The following is a 14,336-nucleotide window of genomic DNA, read 5'->3' as shown; positions in this document are numbered from 1 at the left end:
TTTTTATATTGTTAAAATTCGCTTGCGCGACATTTCTTACGTCATAATCATTCATGCGAAGGCAGCCATTAAACAATCTTCAAACTTACAGTGTGATCAATTTTGTTACAACAACTAAGGTAATGTATTATTAACTTAAGTGCATTGTTTTTTCAAGTAATATAGTTATAGTTCTATATCGTCTTCGGCTTGTCAGTATAAAACCACTGTGTTGTGTCTTTATGTTAGCATTCTTAGCAACAATCGTTTACCCTAGTGATATTACAGTGCGCAGGTGCCTTGCACATGCCCAGTTGTAACTTACAAAAAAAATATAAATGAACAATTTTAAACTGTTTTATCTTGTAAAATCAAAGTGTTTGCATTGTTTTGTATACAACTATTTCCTAATCATAGTATTTAAATAAAAATTTGGCAAACCATTTATGGCAAACTGACATTTTTACATACAGACATTTTCATTAACCTAAAAACTTTTTTTTTGTTTATTAGTTAAAAACTGTAACTCGTGTTTCGTTATATAAAAATCAAAATATTGCACTTTAATCTACCTTTAATTTCTCTTTATCTTAATTGGTTCACTTACATTTTTTGATCATAAACAAAATACAATGTTATCCTAATTATGTGCTTTTACAGTTTAATATTTTTGTTTAATTGCTAACGAATTTAAATTTATTTTTAACAGAATGGAGGAGCAAGACATGAATCAAATCATTATAAACTCGCTTCCAGCTGGACTGGACATGCTAAGTGAAGAAGAAGGTGACATTGGAGAGGAACCAGTCAACACAAGTAATCTTCTTAGTGCTGAACTACAGGTATGTATAAATGTTGGTGATCATTTGATCAATAGCTAATCAACTTACAAAAAGATCAAAATTTTAAATACGAAAAAGTCCAAACAATCCAGGGTTAGAAATTAAGGATATTTTGTAGATTTAAAAAATTGAAATTTTAAGTTTTTGTCAATTATAAAACAATATTACAGTTTAGTGTAATAAATAATTTGTAGATATTTTATTTGCAAAATCTAGTTTAATTTAAACAAATCAATATCTGTATAACAATGAATGTTTAAGTGGGAAAGTTAAAATGATTGGTTAAATTATCCTAAAAACCGTTTTTTATTTAGTTTGTAAATAGGCTATCTAACGTTAGTTTATAAAGCATATTTTTTAAACTAGGAAAATAAAATTTTATAATTTTAAGAATTGTTTTTGCTGCATTTAACCAACACATTTTTTTATTTAAGGAAACAATAAGCACTGTCCTTGCAGGCTCAGGTACGATTCCAGGATTAGCAGCAGCTGCTGCTCTAGCATCTTCCCACAAACGACATCGGCCATACAAGTTTGAACTAAACCCAACCGCCCGTAAAAGACAACATACCCGTCTAATAAGGTAAGATCTTAAAACATAATTTATTATAACATTTTTTTTTATTTTGACTTGAAATAAACATTGCAACTATTTAAACTGCTGCATGAGCCTATATTTTATATTCTATGAATCACAATGAAAATTATTTTATACTTAAATTTTACACATTAATGAAGTTTATTCAAAAAAGTGTACAGCAATATTACTTTATTGTAATGGAAAATTATTTTTTAATTTAAAACATGTTTTAATCATACTTAAAACACAAATACATGATGTTACTATATAAATACATTTTATTTTATTATCAAACCTGAAAAAATTCTTTTTTTAGAAAATTAAAACAGACAATTCATGAACTTTGTACTCGATGTGGTCAGCAAGCAGTTGTTCTTTGTGTGTCTCCTGGAAAGGAAAATCCAAACTTTTGTGTTTTTGGTTCATCTCCACTAGATCGTGTGGTGTGTTATATTTTTTACACTTTAATAGTTTTTTTGGGTAACTGTTTTAAGAGCAACTTTTGTGATAGTCTTGGGTTTCGTTTAATTAATAGGTTTAAACTTAAGACAATTATTTTAAATCTATTTCAGACATTTATTAAATTTTTATGGAAAAATTGTTAAAATTGTTAATCTGTTAATCATATAAAGTTTAGGTTATATTATTTTAAATAAAAATATTTAAGGACCCCTCCGTTAAAATTTTTTTAAATATTTTTTTTATAAAGGTAAAAAATTGTCGAGATTTAATATTCAGTGAGATAGAAACTGCATTGCAACAAAAATATCCTCAAAATACTGAGGGAAATTCTGAACAGTTTGAACTTCCAGTTTTAACAGTAGAAGGCTTGCCAACAACTGTTGATAAAATGAATCAAGTAAAATATTCTTTATTTTTTTCCATTTACTTTCTTTTATAAATAAAAACCAAAATTTTCAGTTTATACAAATATTCGATAAAACTAATTTATTTGTTTGTACATTATAAAGCTTAGGACTTTTAAGTGTTGAACAATGTTCAAATTTTTAACAAATAAGTAAACTTTCCTTTGTTTAAGTGATCTAGGGACTACTACCAATATTTTAACCAAGTTGATAAAAAACAAGTTGAAAAAAGTATCATAAGGAAACTCTTAAAATTTTAGAATTATTTATAAAACGAATTGTAACTGGCAACTTATATTAAAAACATTATAAGTAATTTTAAATTTTTGAGGTTAAGATAATGTTTATTTGTTTTATAAAACAGAGTATAAGTTTTTTTATTAAAATTATTGTACGTAATGTAACATTAATAAACTTGAAATTAGGCACAACTTCGAATGTTTATTCCGGAAATGTTGAAATACTCTACAGGACGAGGAAAACCTGGGTGGGGTCGAGATCACACACGCCCCGTGTGGTGGCCCCAGGATGTACCATGGGCTAATGTGAGAAGGGATGATCGAACACAAGAACGAAAATCAGTAGTAATTATTTTGTTTTAAACTGTTTGTAATTTCCAGCATTTCCTGTGACATTTTTTTTTATTTTTTATATGTTGTTGCTGTTTTATTTTAATCTAAGCTCTTTAAAAACTTTTTTATTAAATTCAGAAGTATGGTATTCAATTAACTTGTGCCAACTTCAGCCGAGCAAAAAAAACAAGCAACTTTTAAAAGAGGAATAATTTGGCATTACAAAACAAATTTAAAAGCCAACGAATTGAAAAAAATTTAAAACTTGATGTCAACTTCATAAAAAAAATCCAATGTTCTTAAAAGCAATAAAACTTTATACTTTTTAGGTTTCTTGGACACAAGCATTAAGACAAATAGTTCGAAATTGTTATAGATATCACAACAGGGAAGATTTACTTTATGGCAGTTTTTCTACAGAGGATAATCTGGATTCTATTGAGTTAAAACGGTTGGTTCTTATACAATATTAAAACTAATTTTTAGTCTCAGACCATGTAGTTAGCACAATTGTGATGTTATCAGCTTTGACCCAAAAAGTTTTGTTTTCAAGTTCAACTTATGCCTATATACATTTGTGCTTGGCATTTTTGGGTAGTTCTGTTACAACATTCATTTAAAAAAAATTAAAGACTTGTATTTTTCTTTAAATAAAATGTACAATATTAACAAAACGTAATATATTTTATTTGAAGTGGTATTCATTTCTTCTTTATTGTGATATTTTTGTTAGTGACAAATTACTGGGAGTTCACATGCCATGCACAAGTTCCACCATGTCAGTTACATCCCCTACTCTGGTTCAAACTGTTCATAATGCTGATGGTTCTGTTTCTCTAATACAGGTAAACCATTTTTGAACATTTTTGTTAAAGTATAGACGATCAAAATAACACAAATAAAATTTCCAACAGTAAAGAAAAAAAAATTCTATAAAATGGAAGTGTTTTTTGTATATATCTTTATCCTCGATGTGGATTTGGTCGAATGTGTAACCTCAACATCAGTTACTCCTACCCAGTTTTGAGTTGCCTTTAGCAGTTTGGGATATTATATAAATTGTAATTGCCTGATTATTATTTGCCTGATTAAGTGCTGGCTCAGCAGGAGTTCATATAAAGCCTTTATATTTCTAGAATTTAACAAAACTCATTTACTTATAATTATCTATTTTTACGTGTAACCTACTAATGTTTGTTAAAGATTTTGTAAAAAAATTATAACTCTTTTTTAAGTTGGATTCTGGTCAGACCATTGCAACCATTCATCAGGACCAATCTGGTGCAGCCGTGGCCACATTAACCACCCAGTCATCCAGTGACAACAGACTAGAAATGACCATGGAAGATGTTGGTTTTTAATATTTATTTAATAAGTCTACAAATGCCTTTTCTAGATTTAAATATTAGAGATTCTGTTTATTTATCGCATTTTATTTGGAAAGTGTGTGCTGTTAATACATGTTTAAGTTATCTGTAAACGACGAAATCAAGGGCAAATGGTAAGGTATTAGTGCAGCAATAATCTTAAACTTTTATGCTGCATTTCAATGCTATTACCAGTATGTTGCCATGACCAGTATACTACCAGTGTAAGTACAGTCCTTTCCTGAGGACAATTTACAAGGCAGGTTTACACTATTCCAACCCAATACTTTTAACTTATAGTAATAAAATAACAAAAAAAATGTCTAACGTTTTTTACTTAAACTTTACTCAAGATTGAAGCCGGAAATTGGCCTCTAGAAAATCAAACAGACAACATGGTCGAAAGTTTTAGTGTCATAACTTCCGATATCGACAGAAAACGCAATGAGCCCCTTTCACTTCCCTTTTCAACCAACGAACAGGTAAGTTTTTTATTTATTTAAATAAAAATGTTTAACCTAGTTGTATAAGATTGATTTCACAGCCTGAAATTACGTTACTTCCTTACCCTGGTCAAATTTGGAGTTGCCTTTGCCAGTCTAGGATATTACAAGCCCTGTATATCGACTGAACTTAGACTTGATTGACATTATTAAATACTGAATAACACGAATTGCCCAACGACGTGGAGTTTTTGGTGATCGAACTCTAGACCTCAAGGGCTGGTGCCGAGTGATATTACCTATATTGCAAGCCGTTCGTATAAATAAACTATAAAGCGGTATTTTTAGATGTTTTACACACACCTTATTCGAAAAATTTTCACACACCTTATTTGCCGTTAAATTATTTAAATAAATTTAAATATTCTCTTGTAAAAACATAACGCTCTATAGCCGTTATTTTAAATATTTTTTTAATTTAAATTTTTGTTCAGATGGTTAATGAAAGTAATTTAGAACAAAACGATGACGTTACGATATCTGCTGAAGACGAATCTTCGGGTAAAGTATTGTTCAGTATTTTTTATCACTTTTAACTATCGAAACATTGTTCTAAACATGTGTAAAAAAAAATTTTAAAGTCTTAAGAAAGTAATATCACTATCATATTTTTTTATTAATTCCAATTCAAAACAAAGAAAAGGCCATTTAAATACTTATTTATTTTTATCTAATTTTCGACTTGGCACAGTTATTAAAAACGGGCTATTACGCATTACTATACTTTGGGTGTTTCGTTCGATTCCCACAGTTTCCATGTTGTAGAATTACTACCACTTTAAGTGATAGTAAATGCGAAAAGGCTAACAAATAGACAATGCTCACATCAAGAATAGGCATTGGTAGAGAAAACTACTTAATGTTTAGGCTGTAAAGTCGGCTTACTTACATCAAGTAAAGATAAAAACAAAAATTACAAAAACGAGTTTTAATTGTAACAGCTATGGTCCAAATTCCTGTCTCCGTTTATGAGAAGATCGCCAACACGATTAACCAGCAATCGGGTGCTGGTTCCGTTTCCATATCACCAGACGGTCGAATACATTTAACCCCTGACTTTCTTGGACTTCGACCCTCACCCAAACTCAACCAAATAAAGGGTGACCGGTCGAGAAGCATGTCAGCTAATTTAACAGAAAAAGTTGAACAAGATGCGAAATGTGACAGAGATTCGAAATCAGAAAGTGGTTTAAGTTTTTAAATCCTTTAAAAATATTTTTTTTGAGAATTTGAAAACGTTTATCAAATTTTAAACGTTTGATAACGGGTATATTGTACGTTTTTTATAGGATAATCTATTAAAAATTGGTAATTTATTGCCTGATCTAATCAAATTATCGAGTTGATTTATTTCAAAACCGAAAAGTTATTTGCAAACTAAAAAGTTATTTGCAAATGTTGTCGCTTGTAACCTATAACCTATATAGTATGTTGCTACATTTAGCTTTTGAATAGTGCTGATCGTTTTCAACAAAAAAGCATGTTGTAGCCCTGTTTAACGTATGCATTGCCAAAAAAAATGTCTTGCTAATGTCCGAAACTTCTTTTTTCTTTTGTTGGAAAGTGTGGTTCTTTTGTTGGAAATTTTGTTGGAAATCAAGCCAATTTTATTTAGGAAAAACAACGCAGTAAAATATGTAACCGCATCAAAATAATCACCAATTAAAATTATGTCAATTCAGCAGTTATTATATTACTTAAAATGAGTTTCACACTGAAAGTTTTGCAAAAATTATTATAAAACATCAGTCCCATATTAAAATCCCCAATAGACAATGAATTAAACTAGAGTTACCATCAGCAACTTCGCTTATTCTATGTACTTTTTCATTACTGTGCATATATTACATAGAATTGCTGCTTTGTATTGTTGAATTCTGTAGCGAATAGGTTTACAAACAGCTGTTCGGTTACTCATTAATATTTTAGTTTTTCGATCCGGCTGAAATTGACTAAAAATCGAGCAAAAAAATCTGCGTTGGTTGCTTTGCTATTAGCTTAAAAACTATTGTAGGTTTTGCATCCAAAAGTTTTTGAAGTGCTGGTTTAAATTTACATTTTTTTACAATTTCTGTTACATTAAAAAGGCGCTAACACGTGTCGTTCAGGCAGTTGGTGATGAAATAGAAATATGTTTTACCTGGCATGTTGCTGCTAATGCGTGGTTTCCGTGATTAGCAAAATTAAAACCACTGGATATACTTTGTCAAATCCAACGTGAGTTCTATATTTTGCCAAGTACTGAACCACACCTTTGTTACACATTCCAAATACAACTTCCCTCAGTAGTGGATTTTATTAACGTTGACTGTCCGTTTGTCTCTGATTAGCACAGGCAATACTTGATAGTACTACATATAGTTATCAAATATGTGCCAGTGCCAAACCGAAACTAACGAAAAATGTTTTTTCTAAGTAACACTATTATACATTTCCATTTTAATAAGCTAAAGACTTTAAGGAATGAAAACACCTGCTGCAAAACTACTTGTGGTTGTCTATGCACTACCTATCATATGTCGTCATTCCTTGCTGTTTATATATTGACCTGCTTGCCTTTTTCTATCATGCAATCGTGCCTTTTGAATAATGCATTAACGGCTATTTCGTGTAGACGAACGTCTTCCCTCAAGACTGGTTATTAGCCCGTTATCAGAAGTGCGTTCTCTCAGACATAATTAACATCTACCTGCATGTAGATTATAAGGGATTACATGGTATATTGCGACTCTATATTAATCTATTAATAAAATGTGGCACTATTTACACAAAGTGTTACTTGGCAATAATAGCTACACATTGGCTGAATTTGCAGTGTTTCAATGATTATGTTTTAGGCTTTAGTAGTGCAATTGCTATTGAAATATGGTAGCCTCAATAACACTTATACTACATAATACGCTTTAAATTATACTGATTTTTAGGGTAACACACTTTAAAACTATGTAAATTGATTATCGTTACTGATGAATTAATAAATTAACAAAGGCATGGTATGGATTTGAACAAAACATTTCGTTTTGCTAACAATTTTTTTTTAAATCAAATTTATGACAGTGCACAAGGTCTTGGTTATTTATTTTTTAACCTTTTTTATAATATGTCTGGTATAACTTCTCATTTATATTAGTAGAATATAATCATGTCAACTAACAGCACATGACAGTCCACTGGAAATGACAAACAGTGAATTCTAACATGTGCCATATATTGTCAATGATTTAACTTACATTTTCTAGTTTTTTTTTAGAAAATTGTAGTATGGTTAGTTTTCGGTTTAAATTAGGTATTTTGTTAGATAGTCTATGACATATAGAAGGAACAGTAATAACATATATAAGCTAGGAAAATAATCTTTTAAAACCGACGGATGTGCTGACTACATTTTGTAAACAATTAGTGGGATGTATATCAGCTCGGAAAAGTACTGGCTATACTTTAAAGTCCACCTTGGAAGTCTGCAGGTACATTAACCGGACGACTTTGCGGGGGATTAGGGATGTAAATGCACCATGGTTTTTTGTAAAAACGCACACTTACGCGTTGGCCTCGCGACCGGCGAAATTCGCCGTGTGCTTATTACAGCACAATTACAAATCCCTTATCAAAACAAAGTCAATATACCCGACTTCTAGAAAAGTCTCATTACTTACTAGATGGTAAATTAAATAAACATTGCAACGCAAGCCATTAACGGCCACACTTTTTTATTATTTTAATAGGTCGTTAATGGCTACAAATCTTTTAATTAACTTACTATAATGAAATGCAGCCGTAATGCATGGGACTAATTACCGTGATTTAGCTTATTAATACATTATACTTCTAAGTATTATAAAATGTTATTTTAAATGTTCTTAATTGATATCTCTGAAAGTTATTACTTAATTCTATTATTTTTTCTAATACAAGTTATCCTCTTTTTTGTAAAAAATGTTCTTTTATATACTATTCAGGTTATAGAAATTTTGTATAAAAGCAATAGTAAGTAAAAGTTTAAAGAACAATACAATAAATTAAATTATTGTAAAACTAGTAATGGAATTTATTTAACTTCTAGACTATGCGATTTGAACTTATTGTCCATTTACAAATATTTAAAATGTTTCAAAGTCAGTATCCTTTTTGTTTAACTACATGATTAGGTTATAAGGAGAGGGCGTTGGTTTCTATCACGTGACTGGATAAATACGTAAGAATTGTACTCGACATGTGATAGGCTAATTACAAATAATGCAGTTTCCGGGTTGAAATAAAGCGAATGGTATCTTTCGATGGTGTAATATTAAACCATCATAAAACAATTCATTTACTTCTGTTAAATATTAAATTTTTGCCCTTAATTTTTCTCTAAAAAATATATTTTTGTTTAAACGGGATTTATATTTGTGGTAAAATTTCTGCCAACTTTGAACATTTATTAACATGGTATTAGGTGAATTAATTTTTTTTATTAGGTTTTACATATAACATCAAATGTATATGTTATAAAGTCTCGTATAAATTAAAATAACTTATATTGTTTAATTATTTTTTTTCCAAATTTGCGAAAATATTACACACATTTTATAATATATATCTTAGCAATTGAAATACATATTTAAATCGTTGTTTTTTTTACATAAGAGTTTACTGTGTTCACTTTTCACAGCTCTACCTGTACTGTTATAAAAAATTGCAATAAATTTTTTTTCTAATTAAAAAATATTAAGTTATTTGTTGTTGTGGGGGCGACAATAGCGTGCCTGTTAAGTTTTTTTTTTGCAGTCAGATACTCAACGATTATCGTGTTTAAGAAAATTCCTAAACTTTTTTTTTTTTTTCTAAATATAATTAAAAACCAAAATAAAAAGATATCTACCATATTTTTGGTGCGTTCCGTAAATTTTTAACAAACTTTTTTTATCACTAAACGCTCATCAGCGACCAGAGTCACGTGACTAGTCTTCGTTTTTCTTTGTCTTTTTTTCTTAAACTTAATTTATCACAAATCTACAGAAAACTATTTGGCAAAACAATGTTACATATTCATACATTGCGATGTATTAATTTGATATATCATCACATTATTGTATTTATAATATATTTTACACACACACACATATGCGCGCGCACACACACACACACAAATATATCTATAAACTAAGGAAACTAACTAAAATACGCTTCAGCAAGATCATCTAAGGCAATTGCGTCATTTGATCTGTTTATTAAACATTTCTTAGAAGCAATGCGCATCCTTAACATTTTACATTTAGAATTCTTTACAGCTTAATTTTCTTATAAATTTTTGCATTAATTTTTTTGTTATCTACAATATAAAATTTTTTTTCTTTCAATAAAAAAATGTTAGACAATAATTTTAACTAACAAGACAATGAAAATTTTTTTTACTAAATATTAAAATTATTTTTTTTATTAATTTTAATTAAAATATTTTCATTTGATACGGATTGCATTAGTGTGTTTTGTAAATATATAGCGTGGGATATCCTATTGTCATAGCATCCTGGTATTATCATTACTTCGAAACAGTCTTATTATAACACACACCGTATGCAATAAAATAATATAACACAAATTATATGTTAAATTATATTAAGTTTAATTGTATAACCAATGTGTGACACTTGCTAGTTTTACCTATAAAATTGGGAGAAAAAACACCAAACAAAACAAAAAGAATAACACTATTTAAAATATAGTTTAGATTTTTTAATTGATCGATTTTTAATGACTTTGTCAAAAAATATTTTAACACAAAATTCTTTAGAAATTTTACTATTTATTTTTATTGCTAAAGTGTCACATACATACATACAAAAGGTAGATCACTCCAAATATAGATTTATTACCTTATAATATCTTGAGAATTCTATATATTTTTTTATTTATCCTCGTTTTAACATAACCAACAACAGTCTCATCGTTTTAACTTCAAAATAATAATGCTAAAAATGTTGTTTGGAATTTTTTATTTTAACTAATATTATCGTTATGTTTTTTTTATATTTCAAAAATCAAAAAAACTTATTAGCAATTTAATGACGAAAAAAATAACGGGTTACCTTTTTAGCTTGTCTTTAGCTCATATTGTCACAAAATAAAAGCTCAAATTGTCAGAAATAAAACTTACATATTACCTTACATTGTCTACCTTTACTTTATTCTAATTACCGTTCATCATATTTATCTATTTATTGATTATGTTATTGGCCATAGATTTACCTTTTATCGTTTGTATTATATCCTTCCTATTGAACTACTTACAATACAGGCATTATCAAAATATAATATCACGCGCCACCATTTCCTGTAATATAGTTTAATAGGTAAGCAGACTAAACTAATAATGAAAAAAAAAACTGTTGGAAAGTTCCGAGAGTTTAAATTAACTGCCATAGCGACGGTGGTAGTTTTTATCCGTTGAAGTATAGTGAATAAGAAATATTTTGACACCAACTAGTATCTTATTGAAACCTATAATTATGATGCTTTGGGCCGGGTTGTCGCTATACACATAGCATCAGTAAACCATTGTTACTAAACCCTATACCGACCGCGGGCGCATTTTTAAACCCAATGTAACGTATTTTACTAAACCTACTGATTCTATAACGAATTTTAAATAAGGTCTACACATTTATTTAAACTCTACGCTTTTTTTTAAACGCTAAATAATGGCATATCTAATTTAAACAAAAAACAAAATTTGAAAAATTTTGTAATATGCTAAACTAATATGGAAAATTTCCGACAGCTGTTTTATCTTTATGACAGATATCTATTTTAACCATATTGCCTTTAAACTGCCCTATTGTATTATCAACATATTAATACTTTTTAGTTAAATTTCCCTTAAATCCTTTATAAGTATTTCACTGAATTTTATTGGCACAACAAAATACCAAACTAATACTACAAATATAATTTCAATTTTAGGTTATTGATTTTTTTGACAAAAATTTCAGGCAGACACAAAACTGTAAAAAATTGATTCTGTGAATAAAATGGAATTCTTCGACACGCCGCTGAACACAGTAATCATCAGTTTTATACAGGAAGATATAATATTTGAAAAAGAAACTCAAAATTGACACGCTAACCTTTGTTGTCGCTGTATACGGTTGTTATGGCTTTGCTTGTATAGAATATCTTTACAATAATGAGCTAACTAATATACTAAAATAATTGCACAAAAAAACAACCAATTACAAAGAATCGAATATTAAAGCATAAATATCTTATCTATATAGGCTATTTAGTAATTTGTTTGATGAATAAATTACGGTTAAATGAAGCACATATTTATTTTTGGTGTAAAACTAATTCTAATGATATACTGTTTTAAAAAATTTGCTTGGAGTGGTAGCAAAAATGGTGAAAGTAGCATATTACAAAGTCATAAGAATAGTATTTGTTCAAAAAAATTTCTTTAGTAATCAAAAGGTATTGATAAACAGTTTTTGAAAGTGTCGTAACAAACTTTTTGATCAGTATTACCTTAAGTTAATTTTTGATCAAAATTAAACCAAAACAAGAATATAATATCTTCTACCATCACTGGAATACTAAATTACTAGGCTTTCATTTTATAACCAATTTTTTTTTTTATATTACCTTAAGGTGATAGGTTTTATATTTTTTATTGGGGAACGGTGTGCTTTCATAACGTGTTTTGAGCTATCCGTAAATGCCGGGCTCAAGGGCGAATAGTGTGACGTTGGTGCGGCTCGAACCTTTCGGCTCGTAGAAACATTTCGGCTCGTAGTCCGACGCCATGACCGGTTCGCCACACTACCGGACTCATTTTATAACCAAGCTCTAAACTTCCAGCTTAATTGGAGAGCTAACGACGTCTAGCGGAGTTCTCCGTCTGTGAAAATGAATGTTTTAAAATCGACCAAAAAATAAAACAGTTGTATAGTCAAATTATTCTAACAGCTAAGTCATCTTAGTAAAACATGTAATTTACTATAGCTAAGTTGACCTGAATTGCAAAGTGCTAGTCCTAAAAAAGGTTACAATACTGATAATGTTAAAAGTGCGGTGAAAATAGAATATAAAAGTAGCAGTAAAGATAATTAAAAAAATAATGGTAATAAGGTAACATTAAAAGTTGGTGGTTATTACAGTTAAGTAAGAATTCAGGGAAAGTAAGGCTATGGCAAAAATAAACGTGATTGTGATGTAGCTATTAGTTATAAAGGTTATATTACTAATCAGATGAACATCAACGACGACAGTTGAGGTGGTGGAAGTTAAAATTAAGGTGGCAAAGTTAAGATGGTTTAACATTTTAAAACAATAAAACTACAAAAAAGAGGACAAACTAATTTTCGGAAAAAAAGTTTGGGTTCCTGTTGAAAATTTATAAAAAGAATAAACTTATTTATTTGCATTTAAAATATTAAATTTGGATAATATATTAAAGATGTAATTTTTTACTTTTTTATTTTTAAAAAAAGCTTGCGAAACATTTTTAGGTTGTCAGTAAAAGTTAAGGTATAGACTTAATTTCGTTGTCTGCTATTGCATCACATATCATTTTGCCCGAGGGTAATTTATACAAAGACACTTTTTTGTTTTCTTTTAATAACTGAAAAAAATCATCGATTACTTAATCAGTTCTTGCAGAAATGCCTATTTTTGGATCAGATCTTTACATGGTTTTCTGATGACGGTATGCTTCTGCTCCTTGCACACAAAACGACTGGGTACACCCGTTAGCTTAACAATGTGTAGGTTTTGTTTTAATTAAGGCACAACATCATGATTTTTGCAACAACACAAGGCCATTTTAGGACACTTCATGCTTTGCACTTGTGTTGTGTAAAGGCGCTATTGTTTTGCCTTGAATTTATTATTAGGACTGGCCTCACGTTTTGGCAAATGTCAAGTATACGCCGTGCAAAAAATCACATGGGATTGACCATAATCTACAAATCGTGTCTGTTTACTCGTTTCACGAATGTCTTGTAAAAATACAATATTGTGCAGGCCTTAGTTAGTTTCATTACCCGCACTTAGGTTTAATTCTCAAAACGCAAAACGCAGTTGTAAACAACACGTTCAGCGTGAGGTTAAATCTACAAATATACAACAAACAAATGTCTATCGCAATAGACAAAGAGTATTTTTGTAAACATAGCTAAATGTTGTTGCTTTGTTTTGATTTAAGTTCGCTTATCTTTAAATACTTTGTTTATATTTTTATCATGAAAAACTTCATAAAAAGTAAGGATATCAATAAAAATTAAATAGCAACACTTCATAGTTATGCAATTTTTTTCATTGTTCTTAAAAGGTACAAAATTATAAATAAAATTGATCAAATCCACGCCCTATATTTCATTAAATGCGATACGTTGATAGCAGTGCTTTTGGGAATTTAGATCCTTACTCTTTCTCCTAAGAATTGCGGCTGGGTCGTAATCGTGATTTAAACCAAAACGATCGCGAAATTATCAAGCATGTTTACCTTGGAAGTACGTGAGAAGATTTTGTTTTTTAGAAACTCTGCCATCGTGAATCCGGCTTAGATCGTCTGAATGTGCCTTATAAGGTGCCGGATTTGATAAACAAATTTGCTTATAAAATCTTATATAACCGAACAAGCTAATATGG

The 14,336-nt window shown here is 29.4% G+C and overlaps 1 protein-coding gene across 1 annotated transcript; it reads left to right on the top strand.

Moving 5' to 3' along the window:
• The first annotated feature begins 9 nt into the window (after positions 1–9).
• Positions 10–6,640, top strand: LOC145745000 (DNA-binding protein P3A2-like). The gene is made up of 12 exons (XM_082562984.1): positions 10–119; positions 689–821; positions 1,256–1,404; positions 1,718–1,844; positions 2,111–2,260; positions 2,693–2,851; positions 3,169–3,290; positions 3,573–3,684; positions 4,075–4,188; positions 4,560–4,688; positions 5,144–5,210; positions 5,651–6,640. The coding sequence occupies exons 2-12, from the start codon at positions 690–692 to the stop codon at positions 5,908–5,910; spliced, it is 1,521 nt and encodes a 506-aa protein (XP_082419110.1). The 5' UTR covers positions 10–119; position 689; the 3' UTR covers positions 5,911–6,640.
• Positions 6,641–14,336: the final 7,696 nt, after the last annotated feature.

Source organism: Corella eumyota, chromosome 3 (genome assembly GCF_963082875.1).
Source record: "Corella eumyota chromosome 3, kaCorEumy4.1, whole genome shotgun sequence".
In the NCBI taxonomy this organism is placed as follows: domain Eukaryota; kingdom Metazoa; phylum Chordata; class Ascidiacea; order Phlebobranchia; family Corellidae; genus Corella; species Corella eumyota.
Note: the sequence above shows the minus strand (reverse complement) of the source record. Positions and strands in the feature narration are given on the sequence as shown.